This window comes from Zonotrichia leucophrys, chromosome 20 (assembly GCF_028769735.1).
Source record: "Zonotrichia leucophrys gambelii isolate GWCS_2022_RI chromosome 20, RI_Zleu_2.0, whole genome shotgun sequence".
Classification (NCBI taxonomy): Eukaryota; Metazoa; Chordata; class Aves; order Passeriformes; family Passerellidae; genus Zonotrichia; species Zonotrichia leucophrys.
The window spans coordinates 9,477,261-9,491,464 of NC_088189.1; the positions used below are offsets into that span (position 1 = coordinate 9,477,261).

Genomic DNA, 14,204 nt, shown 5'->3' on the forward strand with positions numbered 1-14,204 from the left:
CACAAGCAGCACCACACTGACCTTTATATGCCAAGACTCGAAACAGTTTTACATTTGTGCCACACTAATGCTGAAGACCCAACCAAAAATCAGATCCCCATCATGTCAAGTGTATTAGACTGGCCAGAAAAGGATTCATAAAATGCACACAGCACAAACTGGAAAAAGGGAAAGAATGTGTGAAAACTCTGAAAATTTGTATTTGAGGGTAACAGATCAGTGCTGGTGAAGGCAGCTACAATTTTGCCACAATAGAGGGCTGTATCTCTATCCATATATCTCAGCTTCAAGGGTACCCCCAGCACAGTACTGCTATTTTATATTTTATACTGAGCATTTGACATCCACTGGACTTCCTGTCTTGTTGTTTATGTATAAAAATTCTGTGTATAAAAGACTTCAGTGTTTGAACTCAGCATCAGAAAGCAGGCAAAGGAATGTCTCCAGGCTGCTGCATGTCAAGCCTGTGTCAGCAAATGGTTTCACAAGCAGAACACAGTCTTCTAAGAAAGAATGTGCTGAGATTTCACTGCATACTTCTGTGCCTGAACTCTAATTATATAGCAGGAAAAATAAAAACACTGCAGCTCAAAATAAAACATCTGACCCACAGACAGCACTGCTGCACCAGCTAAGAAACAGAAAAAGCCACTTCTGCTCCATTTTAAGAGCCACCATGGACAGGAACTGAAGGGCTCACCTACATTTATCAAACAGAAACAGCAGGAAGACAAGGGCTCTCCATTTTGATGGGATCCCTCTGATCCCAAAGGCTGTAATTCCAAGCTGCCAGGCCCTTCATTCAAAGGACAACTACTACAGCATTGCAGAAGATTAACTGAGAACTTGGGGAAAGTTTCCACCTTCCAACATTCATTGCAGTTAATTTAATTCTTAACCTATGAGACATGTAGCCATGCTGCTGGATAATAAAGTTCACTTTTTATTCAAAAACCAACATTACTTGATGTTTAAGATTTCTTCTCTCATGTTATTCACTAATGGCATTGCTGTATCCATTCCACCATCCTGATCTAAGCCATCCTTAACTGACTATCCACTGCTCATAATGAGCCCAGAGGCAGCATCTCTGATTCTCTTTATTGACTTAAGCAGTTACTTGACTTAAGCAGTTACTGACTTAACTTTCCCTAAGCAGGATCAGCCCTATCAATAAAGTGATAATAAAGTTCACTTTTTATTCAAAAACCAACATTACTTGATGTTTAAGATTTCTTCTCTCATGTTATTCACTAATGGCATTGCTGTATCCATTCCACCATCCTGATCTAAGCCATCCTTAACTGACTATCCACTGCTTATAATGAGCCCAGAGGCAGCATCTCTGATTCTCTTTATTGACTTAAGCAGTTACTGACTTAACTTTCCCTAAGCAGGATCAGCCCTATCAATATCATTTCAAGTCAGGATGAAGATTCAGCTGTAAACACAGTGCTCTGCCCTACCTGAGCTGCACAGCTCACATGAAAGCAATAATCTGAAAGCTGGTGAAAAACACTGACATATGCACAGCAAGGGGAATGATTGCACAAAGATGTTTACAACCATGAAGCCTCCTAGAATTCCCAGTAGTACCTGTTTTTCCTCCTTGGACATCTGTTTCCTAGCTTCTGACTGAGCTTTGAAATACTGGCTCATGTGGGTGAAGTCACACTTGCTGAGGTTGGTGATAGTGCTCTTCTCTTCAGAGGTCATTTCCTTGCAGAAGGAAAGCAGTGCTTTAAGTTTACACACACAAACAAAATTTTCATGCATAGCAGAGCTTACCCTGCTCCAGGCAGCCTAAACAGGAACAGCAGGCAGGTTCTCACAATAACCTCCCCCCAGGAATCCCCAGATTCTTGCACAGGCTCACTCCAGCTGAGGTCAAAGAGGAAAGGACAAGCAGCAGATCCCATGGAGCAGGGTTCTGATGTCTCCAGGCACTGGGCAATGCTGCACCACTTTCCAAAGATCTCCCACACCCTGACTGGGACTGCTGAGGGATGAGGAGAAAAACCCAGAAATATATCCAGGAAAACTGCACCAAACTTATCTAAGGCTTGCTGTTATGGCTGATGACTGAAGTGAACATCTCTGTTTGGAAGGGGTTTCCTTGCAGCAAATCTGATTTTTACACAAGGCATTAACAAGCAAGTCAGTACACCCCATGGTGCTGCAACACAGGAACCTGACTTTGTTGGTTGAGAAAGGCATTTATGGTAGGGCCCTTCCTGGCGAAACTACAGGATAAATGGGAAAATTCACAGCTACAGTCTGAGGCAGCATTTAGTTACCTCAAGCCAACTTTCATGTGCATGGAACAGCGGCCCCTTTTCTCTGGTCAGTGCTGAGGAGACACTGGCCATGTCCACAGTCACTGCAGCCCAGGACTATGTGCATACCTTTCTCCAGTCCTTGAAGAAGTTTTTCCTGAAGATCTCCTTTGTAGTGTACTCATGGTCAAGCATTTTTGCAAAGAATGTGGCAACTTCTTCTGCTTTGGTACTCAGCTTCATGACTTTACCTACGAAGAAAGGTTTTCTTCTTAAAGAAAATGGTAAACAGGAATCAAAGTCATAAAGAGAATACAGTAACTACCCTAAAGGATTATATTTTTACTACAGAGAAGTTTGTCTTGAAATGTTACATAATACAGCAACTTGAATGGACAAAGGAAGCAGAGGAGCACAATTGCTTGACTTCCACCACAAACATTTTGAAAAAAATTTCCTCTGGAATCTAAACATTAAAAAAAGCAACAGCAATTTGATGTGAGGCAGATCTGGGCTGCAGGGCAGGAAGGGGAAAAGGCCTGCTGCAGGAAACCCTCTGCTGAGCCACCCCCGTGCTGGGCATGCTTCTGGGGAGGCACTGCTGTTTGATGTCCAAAAGGCAGGGATTTTATTAAATTTCATATTCCAGCACTCAAACATGTGGGAAAAACAGTCTCTGTATTCCTTTTCAATGCACAGACAGACTCCACCTTGGAACAGCCCTTCCAGCCTTTAGCTACTTGTAGGCAGGAAGAGCCCTTCCTCTGGATACTCTACAAATAGGCTGGAAAGAGATGCCAAATATTGAACTCTCCCTCATTGCAAGGAAACGTGTCAGGGTTCTGCTAATTGTTCCCTCTGCTGTGGGAATGCACTCCTGCCTCTCCAAAGCAGGCTCACAAGGCAGTCATTTTTAAGAAAGACTGAGCTGTCAGTGAATGGAGGGGTCACATTCCAGCTTCTCTGCATGACTGCAGCACAAAGTGGAATTGCTGCAAGGGGAGATTGAAGCACAAGGGAAAGAGGCTGCTGCTGCATTGAGGCTGTGCATTCAACATCTAACATTCCTATCGAGCATTTTTAAGTCCTGACTGCATTCCTGATGAAATGTGGGGTGCCAGTGATCCCTCTGAAGGATTCTGCACGCAGCTCACGTCTCCAGCTAGTTTAGTTGCAAGAAATATTTAAAGTTCCAATGCTTGGATGTCAATACCTGGGGATTTTTAACAACCATTTTACTGCACACAAGTGAACACAGGAAACTGTTCAATCTATGCTCTTGGAAAAAAAAAATTACCATGCTTTGGGTTTACTACATATTTTCAAAAGTTGCATCATCTCTAAAATTAAAGCATGAGAGTCAGCTAAAAAGCCTTAAGATCTATAAAGCCTCGTAAAACAGGACTTAGCAAAACGTCCTCCCAATGATCTGAGAATATTCCACAATTAAATTAAACCAACAGTAACTCTGCCAATTTTTAAGCTGTAACCTAAAATACAGCATTTGTTTGCTTATAACAGGAAATGGGGGAAGGGAGAGACAGCAAGGGAAACTGTTTTTCCAGGCTGCAATTTCAGCTTAACAGAGGCTATCGAGTTAGTAACATGTTATGGGGCTAAAATGTCTGATATTTTTCCCAGCTAGCTGAAGGCTCAGTCACCTTTATCTAATCACTTTAGAATATATTTCATTGGAAAGAAATTTCCTTTTATTTTTCACAAAGGTTTGAAAAGGCTTAGTGACAGAGCTGGTAAAGAAAGGATTTATTGCAGAGGCATGAATATTAGTTACCTGATTTAAAACTGAAAACCAGAGAGCAACGAGGGGACAAAACAAGCAGAAAAATCCCCATGGCCATGACTGCAAGTGCCACACTCTTACCTTGCCCCATCTACAGAAAAATGTGCAAGTCAGAGCCACCTCTGGCCTATGAGCAGTGACTGGTTAACCCACAGGCACTGAAAAAGGATGGCTTTGGCATTTCAAGCTCCTTCCCCGAGTCAGTACTGCAGGCACTTCCAAGAGCCCCAGCAGTTTTTATGTGAGATGAAAGCAGGCAGTGAATCCCCAAGCCAGGGACAGATTCCTCCGGTGTAAGCCGGCTGCTGGCCAGCCACAGCCTCATTACTGGGCTCTACAAATCACCCTGGGATAATCTTGCAATGAGACAATGCCTTGTGAGCACAGACAGAGGCTCTCAGCAGCTGCTCTGTAAATCAGACATCTGATTTTTTGCCTAGTTTCTCAAGGAAGACTTATGGGATGTCTTTATTTGCCAGACCCCCTCCCTGCCCAGCCCATGACTGTTGAGCTTATTGATGAATTTCTGTGATGACAGAGGCAGAGGTTGCAGAAATCCCTGCAGAGGCTCTGAGAAATAGATGGCTGGAGAGATGAGGAGCATATTGCTGTCTGCACCAAGGGATAGCACAGTGCAGGCTGCCCCTCCCCTTCTCTAGACAACAGGAGAGATCATGCATTTTTCAGTATAGGAAAACAATTTCCAACTTTGCATCAGTTCTTATCAAACCCTAAGAAAGCAGGCTGCAGACATCCTTGATCACTGTGCTACTTGTTTGGAGATGGCCTTTAATAGGCTACAGCATATTTATTTCACTACTTTGCTGCTGAAAATGTAATGTCACCTATTCCTCAGTATTTCAAAGCACTGTGTCATGTCACATGAAAACAGCACGTTGCTCCTGGAAGAGTTCCATGTGCAGATGTCCCCATCACCAAAAATTACATTTTCATCCATTCAAATACCTCCCACTTAATTCAATCCTGGGTTAATTTGATCCTTCATTTAACATGATCACAGAAAGGAAACACACAGGTCATCAAGTCCAGGCTCCAACAGGCATCACATCATATAATCCCTTCCACATGAGCCTCTAGCAGCCAGGCAGCTCAGGATACTTAAATCCCACACCAATTAGTTCTACCACAGGCAGTGGTCAGGGAATGGGACCATGACTTACATGAGAGGATTGTGTCCTTGAGCCCAGGGTCATCCCATTCATTCCTACAAGATCCTAATCATCTGTACCTAAATTCAATTGCCTTTTATTTCACTCATGCCACCAAATGATGATGAATTTCACCATGGATGATGGAAGTTGCAGTTCTTGAGGTTAAAGAAAACAAGAGCAAGCCTAAAGGTGACCAGTGATGAGGCAGCTACAATTACATACTCCACTGGTCACTGCTACTCTGAGGCATCAGACACCCCCATTCTGCTAAGGAACCTGAGAAATTCACCCCCATAAGGGACTGAGAGCAGGTTCAATCCCTGTGTCACTTCAATGAGCAGAATTCAGCAGGCTCAGGTAAATTTCTTTCTATCCACAGACCTCACTTTGCTGCTGAGGAGCTGATTTAAGTGAACCACTAAAACACAACCACCTCCTCAGCTCTTCAGTCCCCAGAAGAACACTGCAATACCCTGAGATGTTTATTTCTCTTCCTAGCAAGTAGGAACACAGATTAACTCACCATCATAATAAAACTTGACATTTTCAGGCAGAGGTTCATATGGTGGAGCAAACACAGGACCTTTGTGCTCTAGGAACTTCCATTTGATGCCTTCAGGGTAGCGCTCTTCTTCCCACCTTCAAGAGAGAAATATGAACCAATACAATTTTAAGCTTTCAATCTTCATTTTATTACTGTGTGGGTATGAGAGTATGTTAAACCAGCAAAAAATCACTGCTTTGTCAGATACACACCAACAACAAATACTCCATGTACTATCACCATTTAATTCCTTTTTTTTCCTTCTTTTTCTTTTTCCAAAAGCACAGTCATAGCCAAGAGCAGAACAACTGGGCTGCAGATTATCTGATGCCATCCTATTCCTCACCTCTCATGTGCTCCTCTTTTCACAAAATCACGCAGCTGAAATTGCTTAGATCTTAAGAAAATAAGACTTGGACCCTGTAAACCAGCTAGGATCATGCCAAATTAGTTTCAGCTGTGATCCAACATCAGGTCCAGGATGCCTGCTCAGCAAAGTCAAACAATTGTGGTATATTATGCAGCTGCTTTCAGATGTGGACAATATGCCATCAAGGGCAGAGATAAAGAAACAGATGTTCATTTATGACCTAAATGAGAACAAACCTGCTTGGACAAGAAAGACTAAAACCTGCTCTGTTATTTTAAATTCATTCAAATTCTCTGGGTAAGAAAAGCATAGTTGAATAAAAACAGAGCAGCCCAGAAAACTGCATGTTTGCCTTAAAAATGCTCTATAAAAAAATGCTCTATAAAAATGCTTTTCAAGTGATGCATTTGGTATCACAACACAGCAAGGCAGGCGCCACCAATCCCACATTCCAAGGGAACAGGGTCAGCAATTCATCTGCAGAGAAAAGGGTCCTGCCAGGCCAGGATCCTGCCCCCAGTTCCCAGTGCCCAGGCCACTGATTGCACACTCCTCCCCTCCAAGCTCCTTTCATGATTACCACGACATTACTGCTACATGCTGCTGGCACAGGATTCCCTGCTGGGAAAGGCTATTTCACCTCAGTGATCAATCAGCTGCAAGGCCATTAACCTGTCACAGCACTCAGTCTCTGAATTGCCCAGACAACTTTGTTGAGCAGCCATGACAATAAAAAAAAGGGGTTTAAGCTTCTGTCTGGTGTCAGCCCTAAGGAGCAGCATTCCCATTCCAGGTGCCACAGCAGCTGAGGAAGGATGTGCATGGACTGCCTGCATCTCAGGAGCTGTGATGCACTGACTGATTGCTTCATCTCTACTGAGATACAAGTCACAGCATGGAAGATAAACACTGTACAGAGACAAGAGTTTCTGCTAGAAGACACTCAAAATGCTTCACTTGTGTCTGTATATCAACAATTTAGGAGCAGCAGCAACACAGCAGCTGGCTGGAGTTTGAAAGGCACCATCTTCAACCACACCACTGGACCTGATGACTTCTGATGAGATTCAACAGCTTTAACAGCAAAGCACCCAAACCCAGCTATCAATACAGAACTGCCTATCAGACCTCAGTCCCTGGCTGAAAAAAGGCTTGAGTAAACCATGTTGATAGAAGAAACCAATATTGACACAGATTCCAAATATTTACATTCCTAATGATTGTTATGCTTTGTTTTGTTTTTCTTTTATTAATTAGAAGCTAGAAATATAAATATTTTGTCAAACATAGGCCTAGGTTCTTCTACCCAGAAGCTCCTTTCAGCAAAATAAATCTAAACCACTCTCAGCCAGAATAAACTTCTCCCTCACAATGAGCAATTTTATTCCAGTAAGAATAAAATAAGGGCATCATTCACAGTAGTTACTGCTTTTCAGGACAGGTTTGTCATTCTTGTTTTTTAAAATTTATTCCTCTGGTATTTACTGGGTGAGAAATTCAGTACCTCTATCCCTTTCTGTTCTTTTACAAAGGATGCATGTAAAAGCAGTATTAGAAAGGCAGCAGTTTAAATAGATAGCAGAAGGACATTGTGTCTTCTGGGAAGGCTACAGGGAAACATGGGATTCATGGGGTAGTTTCTAAGCAAAAAAGTACCAGAAAGTGTGCCCCCAAAAGACCACAAACCATCCCCAATCCCACCTCCACCTCCCTACACATCACACATAAGCATTAAGACAAAAGATAAAAGTGAGTCTCCTGAGTGTAGCTCATTTTTCATCCTCATTTAGTTTCAAACAGGAAAAGCATTACAGCACCACTGCCCTTGGCAGTTTCTGGTTCTAAAGCAATGTTGTACACATGATTTTGTGGGAGAATGCTGCCTCACTGATTCCAGCAACAACTCATCAGTCATACAGGCTTCTTAATTAAATCCCACATCAACCCTGTCTAAATATGCCAGGGTGGCTCAGGAAGGAGAAGTTTGGGAAGATCTTTCAAGTGGAATGAAAAGAGAGAACATTCTTGGGGGAAAAAGCCCAGAACATACCTCAGGGATATGTTATCTCAAGGAAATGAACTTGCTGTAACACAAGGTGGGAGAAGTGCTCCTAAGGTGCACTTCTGGATCTCATTTTTCACACACTGATGGGGCATGAAAATGACCTCTGCAAGAGCTGCACACAGTGATGAATGAGGCCAGTGCCTTGGGGATGTCTGCATCAAGCATTCACACAAGTGAGGATCAAAATGCTCAAGGCAGCAAGCACTTGAGGAAGCAGCCAAAAAAAGGTATCAGACGCTCAGAAAATTGACTCAGATGGAACATAAAATGCCCTTAAGAGAAACAAGTGAAGTGCAGATGAAACCCTGTCCAGCAGAGACAGGCTATACAGAGCTGCAGATGGATGACAGGAACATCAGCAGAAGGAATCAGCTACCTTGTGCCAAATTCTGCAAAACATGCTTTAAAAGGCACTTTTCCTCAGCAGTAAGCACAAACTGCAGGGCTTAACACCACTACAGGGGCCTGAGCTGCCCAGGTAAGGGAGGGGAGAACAGCACAGCTTTCCAGTAAAGCTCTGCTGTTCAAGGATACAGCCCACAATAGAAGGGAGCTGGGATAACAGAATATTGTTAGACAGAACCAGTAAGGGGAGCTGAGACAAAGCCAAAAAGATAACAGGCTTAAAAAGACCTTCTGTAGCTTCCTATTGCTTTGTGTCCCTGTAGTTTGGTAATGTTACAGCACATTAAATATGCTGTCAAAGGATTTGAGAAAAAAGTGGATTGCTCAGGAAAAAGGGAAATTTTGGGGAGAGGCTGGAAACCCAAGTTTCTAAGGGAATATTCAAGTATGAAAAAGATTTGCAAGTGCTGATGTTTTGAGGAAGCTGTGACAGTTAAAGAGAAATATGTAAGGACAATAAACACTACAAAAGATTTTTTTCTTTTTAAGGATGAATCAGTAATAGTGCCAATAAAGGAGTAAAGGATTGAACCTGAAAGGATTGAAGAAGATTGCAAAGACTCTCTCCAACTCTACAGATCTATTAAAAACAGCCAAGTCATCTGAGAAAAGATCAAGGAAACATCCCTGAAAGGTCATAAAAATACATTACAAGTGGACAGAAAACACACATGCTTTCAAGAAGTACATATGCACTAAAATGAGGGAAGTACTAAGGCCAAAACTTCAAAACACACAAAATGGTAGCTCCTTCAAATCTAGAAATAACAACTTAAATTACTATGGAGGGTTAAAAAAAAATCCAGCAGGTTTCTTACACAGAGCACTACTGATGCATCACAGGTCTGTCTTCCAAATGAACCACAAAGGTCAGACTTACTTAAAAAAGCTTCTAAAAAAATTTAAGAGTGGGTAAAAGTACAACTTCAGTGATGTTACTTAAGGATCCTGTGCAAGACAGAAAGTGTTTTTCATTTAAAATTTTCAGAAATCATTTGTCAAACAGGCTGAGCTAACTGGTCACTTGATCAAGTCTCATTTTTGTGCCAGAGGCAGGAGCAGTTTTGAGAGGCACAGCTGACACCCACTCATGCTGTACCTCCATGGAACACAGATAAGTTCTACTAGAATACTGCTTAACACATCTGCACACATTAATATATTCCTTAATCCACCTGCACCTATTAATATATTCCTGCTGACACCCCCAAGCTTTTGTACTACTCTGAAGAGTTTCAGCACAGAGCAGCTTCTGGACACAGGAATATTGGTACCTGATCATTACAGACAGCCTCTACATGACACAGATAGGGAAAAAAAAAAACCAAAAACCAACACCCAGACAACCCCACAAAACACTTATTTCCTGTTTTAGGGATATCACTTCTACTTCAGAGGATGAACACAGTGAATGAGATATTTATTTAGAGCTTACCAGAAAGTAAGCCAATTATTCAGAACAAATCCTCATGAATCAACAGAAGAGAAAGCCAGATGTGCTTATTCAGCCAGCATGGGAGGTACAGGCAAGCCCAGGTGCAGATGGGAGCCTACAGCACTGACTATATATAGTTACCATTTCCATTTTTGCTCCTCTTCTTTTTTCGGCTTCTTTCTTTTGTCTGCTTCAGGGACTTTCTTATCTTTGCTCTTGACTTTCTTTGCTTTGCTGTCCTGCAAAATGAGTAAGATCCTGTTAGACCAAGCGACTGTATTTCCCCCCTCCCCTGAAAAGATGTGTTAAAACTAAAAGACACTCTCTTGGGGTATATAAGAGCTGAATTCCTGTGCCTTCACCACATAAATGTGCTCTTAGATCATCCCATTAAGTCAAAGTCTGCTGATGGTCCCACTCAAGTTTTCAGGCAAATTCTTTTACTTTACACTGGGGACATGCTAAATGCACACAGCCAGTTATCACCTGATAGGGGGCAAGTCTGGGCCATGGGAAGGGAACTGCTGTGTTACAGAACCTCCTCCCTGGCCTGCACTGGTGTGTCTGGTCTGGCAAATGCTGCAGAGCACAACCACCGTGGTCAGGTGGCTTCTGGGATTATCCTGGTGCATGCTCAGTGTAGGGACATTTCCCTTGAAGGGAAGAATTAACCCCATTGCCCAGAGGTGCTGCAACATGTGTGTCACAAGGGTGCCTTTGCTAGATGTGTAGTTTGTCAGTCTCAAATTATGGCTAACCTTTTCCAAGTCCCTCTCTAAAGAAATTTCCACCTAGGCTCCATCTAAATGCTTTAAGCTTCCTTCTAGCATGTAATCTCTTTTCCATCTCCCCTGCCTCTGAACCCTGCCACATCATCTGTGCAATTACCACATGTGGTGAGCAAGGCTCCCCTGCCCCCTGCCAGCTCCTTAACAGAAGGACTGTGAATTGCCTGGAACAGCCTGGAAGTTCATGTCCTGGAGGCATCTTCTTCACCCATTGTTTTAAGGGTTGGAAAGAAAGTTTCCCTGAATTTTTATAAATTAAAGTTCAGATAAGTTAATATGTGCACCCTAAGTGGGGATCTGCCACACACAGCTCTGTTCCAGACAAAATCAGATTCCCCCTGCTCTGCATAATCCCACACCAAATAGCCTGGCTCTTCTTTATGATAAAAATAAACTCATCTGTCACATTACCTCTTCTTCCTCTTGTTTCCTTTTCTTTGCTTTCTTGATGTCTTCTGTTTTGATTTTCTTGGGTTTGTAGTCAGCACTAAGAACAAAAAGACTTGCTGATGAAATGGATCCATTTTCCATTACAAATAAAGAGAAGCCACAGACAAAGTTTATGTGCACAAGCTTGCAGCATAGCTGGCATTTTTAACTTCTAAAGAATATAATTTATACTCTGCTCTTTCAGAAGACTCAATAATCCCAATCCAGCACAACAGCCTAGAAAACCTAAAAGATGTTATTATCAATACCTCTCCACAAGTTTCACTGCTGAAACATCTTCCTCAATGAAGAATCAATTCAAAAGCATTAGCAGCCACTCAGTGATTCAATGGGATGGGATAAATGGGTATAACCTTATTGGCATGTTCTATCCCAACTCTCTTTGCAGTCATCAGTCTGGGATCTTGCCCACAAGACTCACTCTTTGCACCCCCCACTAGTTCAAACAATAGTGAAATTGAGTCCTGGCAAATTACATAAACACAACCTCATTTCCAGTGAGGCTGGAAAAGACCTCTGAGATCACCCAGTCCAACCTATGACTCAACACCACCTTGTGAATCAGACCAGGACACTCAGTGCCATGTCCAGTCTTTCCTTAAACACCTCCAGGAACAGTGACTCCACCACCTCCCTGGGCAGCCCATTCCATGTCTAATCACCCTTTCTGTGAAGAAATTCCTCCTAATGTCCAACCTAAATCTCTCATGGTGCAGATTTAGACCACATCCTCTTGTCCCATCCCTTGTTGCAGGGGAGCAGAGCCTGACCCCCACCTGGCTGCACCCTCCTGTCAGGGAGTTGTGGAGAGTGATAAGGTCACCCCTGAGCTTTCTCTTCTCCAGGCTGAGCCCCCACAGCTGCTCCTCATTGGACTGGTGCTCCAGACCCTTCCAGAGCTCCACTGCCTTCTTCTGCACTTCCTCCCACACCTCCATGTCCTTCCTGAATTGAGGGGCCCAGAACTTGAGGTGCCCAGTAAAGGGGCAGAATCACCTCCCTGCTCCTGCTGGCCACACTATTCCTGATACAGGCCATGTGCCACTGGCCTTCTTCACCACCTGGGCTCATGTCCAGCTGCTGCTGAGCACCATCCCCAGGGCTTTTTCTGCTGGGCACTTTCCAGCAACTCTGCCCCCAGCCTGGAGCACTGCAGAGGGTTGTGGTCAAAGTGTCAGAAGTGGCATTTGGTCTTGTAGAACATCATGCTGGTGGTCTCAGCCCATTGGTGCCCACAACAGCCTCCAACCACCACATCTCCCACCTGCCCTTCTGTTTGTAAACAGCAGGTCCAGCAGGGTACCACCCCTGTAAGGCCACAGCTGTCCTTACCAGCTGAGACAGAAAGTTCTTTTCCACAGACTCCAGGAACCTCCCATCCTGCCTCCTCTCTGCTGTGCTGAGTTTCCAGTAGGTATCCAGCAGGTTAAAGTCTCCCACAAGAACAAGGGCTGGCAGTGGTGAAACGTCAGCCAGCCACTCATAGCACAGTTCATCCACCTCTTCATCCTGGTTGGGTGGGCTGGAACAAGGCTCCCAGCAGGATTATCTGCCTTACCAGCCTTCCCCTTGATGCAAGGGGCACTCAACCTTACTGTCACTGTTCTTGAGCTCTATGCAGACAGAACACTCCCTAACGTACAGCAACACCCCAACTCTTAATCTTTCCATGGCAGATGTGAGAGGGGAAGTCATACAAAGCTAGCAGAAGGCAGCAAGTGATTACACAAAAGATGTCCCACCCATGTGTCTTGGAAATGAGAGCTGTAGGGATGGAGTGCCACCATGGTGAAACCCTTCCTGGCCTTTAACTCCTGCCTGCTAACAAGGACAAACTACCCTGAAGAGCTGGATGGGCACAGCAGCAGATCCCAGTGAGATGGAGCTGAACTTGTATGTCAGGGGGTTCCTGTGTCAGGAAAACATCCTGGGTGTTTCTCTGGGAGACAACAAGCCTCAGCATAACTTGTGACACATTGAGACTCCAGGCAAACCACGCCAGGCAGTGCAGGCAAACCTCCCCCTGCCTCCAAACAGGCTGACAGTGCATTTTCTACCTCTTGTGCAGTCATTTCCTTGCCCAACAGAAACCACTGCAGCCACTTAGCTCCGTTAATACCTCACGTGCTCACATTTCTGTTTTACAGTCCTCATCAGTCTTTACCTGCCTTCTGGGGTTTTCCTTTTTTATTTACTAGTTCTGCAACATTTCACAGCAGCATCTGCAGAAGCAGGTAGTGGCATTTTGCTTTGCACAGCACAAATACTATCCCTGCCCTGCTCAGAGAACTTGTAACAGCATGGGGAGTCTGGTCTCAGACCTCCAGTACCCATCTCAAGAAGTCTCTGCTGATCACTTGAAACTCCACCTGCTCCCTCAATGTTCTGCTTTTAAAACTAAAGGCAAACATGCAAGTCACCATGCAAGTCCACGCTACTTACTCATCATCCTCCCGAGGTCTCTTCAGGGGTTTGGAGTCCTCTTTAGGAGATGCATAAAACCCATCATCATCTGGTTCATCTTTAATACGTGGTGGACTACAAAAAGAAGCAAAGAAATACAGTTCTACTATGAAAGATGAAGTTTCTTGGAAACCAGCAACAGCTAAGTTTTAAGAAATAATCATCTGTAAAATGGGCACGTCTTCCATGGAATGTGCTGCCATGACAAGACAGCAAAGGCTTGAGATGTGTCATTTTCTGAATACTCACAGACAGTGTGAGGAGAGTAATTCAATGTCTACACATTTGCCATTTCTCAAGAAACATCAAGTTCAATTTCAACGGCTCAAAGTTCATTTTGTTTCTCTGAGGTTTTGAGTAAAAACAACTGTAGCTTCCAGCACTTTCAAATAGATTTAAAAACTGAAATGCCTGTGTGGAGTCAAATGCAGGATA

General features: G+C 43.6%; 1 protein-coding gene across 1 annotated transcript in view; it reads right to left on the reverse strand.

Moving 5' to 3' along the window:
• The window catches only part of TOP1 (DNA topoisomerase I), a 65,761-nt gene that overhangs the window by 9,878 nt on the left and 41,679 nt on the right, over positions 1-14,204 (reverse strand). The window contains exons 6-11 of the mRNA XM_064730020.1: positions 13,749-13,844; positions 11,268-11,343; positions 10,210-10,307; positions 5,773-5,888; positions 2,406-2,527; positions 1,597-1,719 (exon numbers count right to left, since the gene is read on the reverse strand). Of these exons, the coding sequence (XP_064586090.1) occupies positions 1,597-1,719; positions 2,406-2,527; positions 5,773-5,888; positions 10,210-10,307; positions 11,268-11,343; positions 13,749-13,844 (631 nt within the window). The remainder of the gene's footprint in view (positions 1-1,596; positions 1,720-2,405; positions 2,528-5,772; positions 5,889-10,209; positions 10,308-11,267; positions 11,344-13,748; positions 13,845-14,204) is intronic.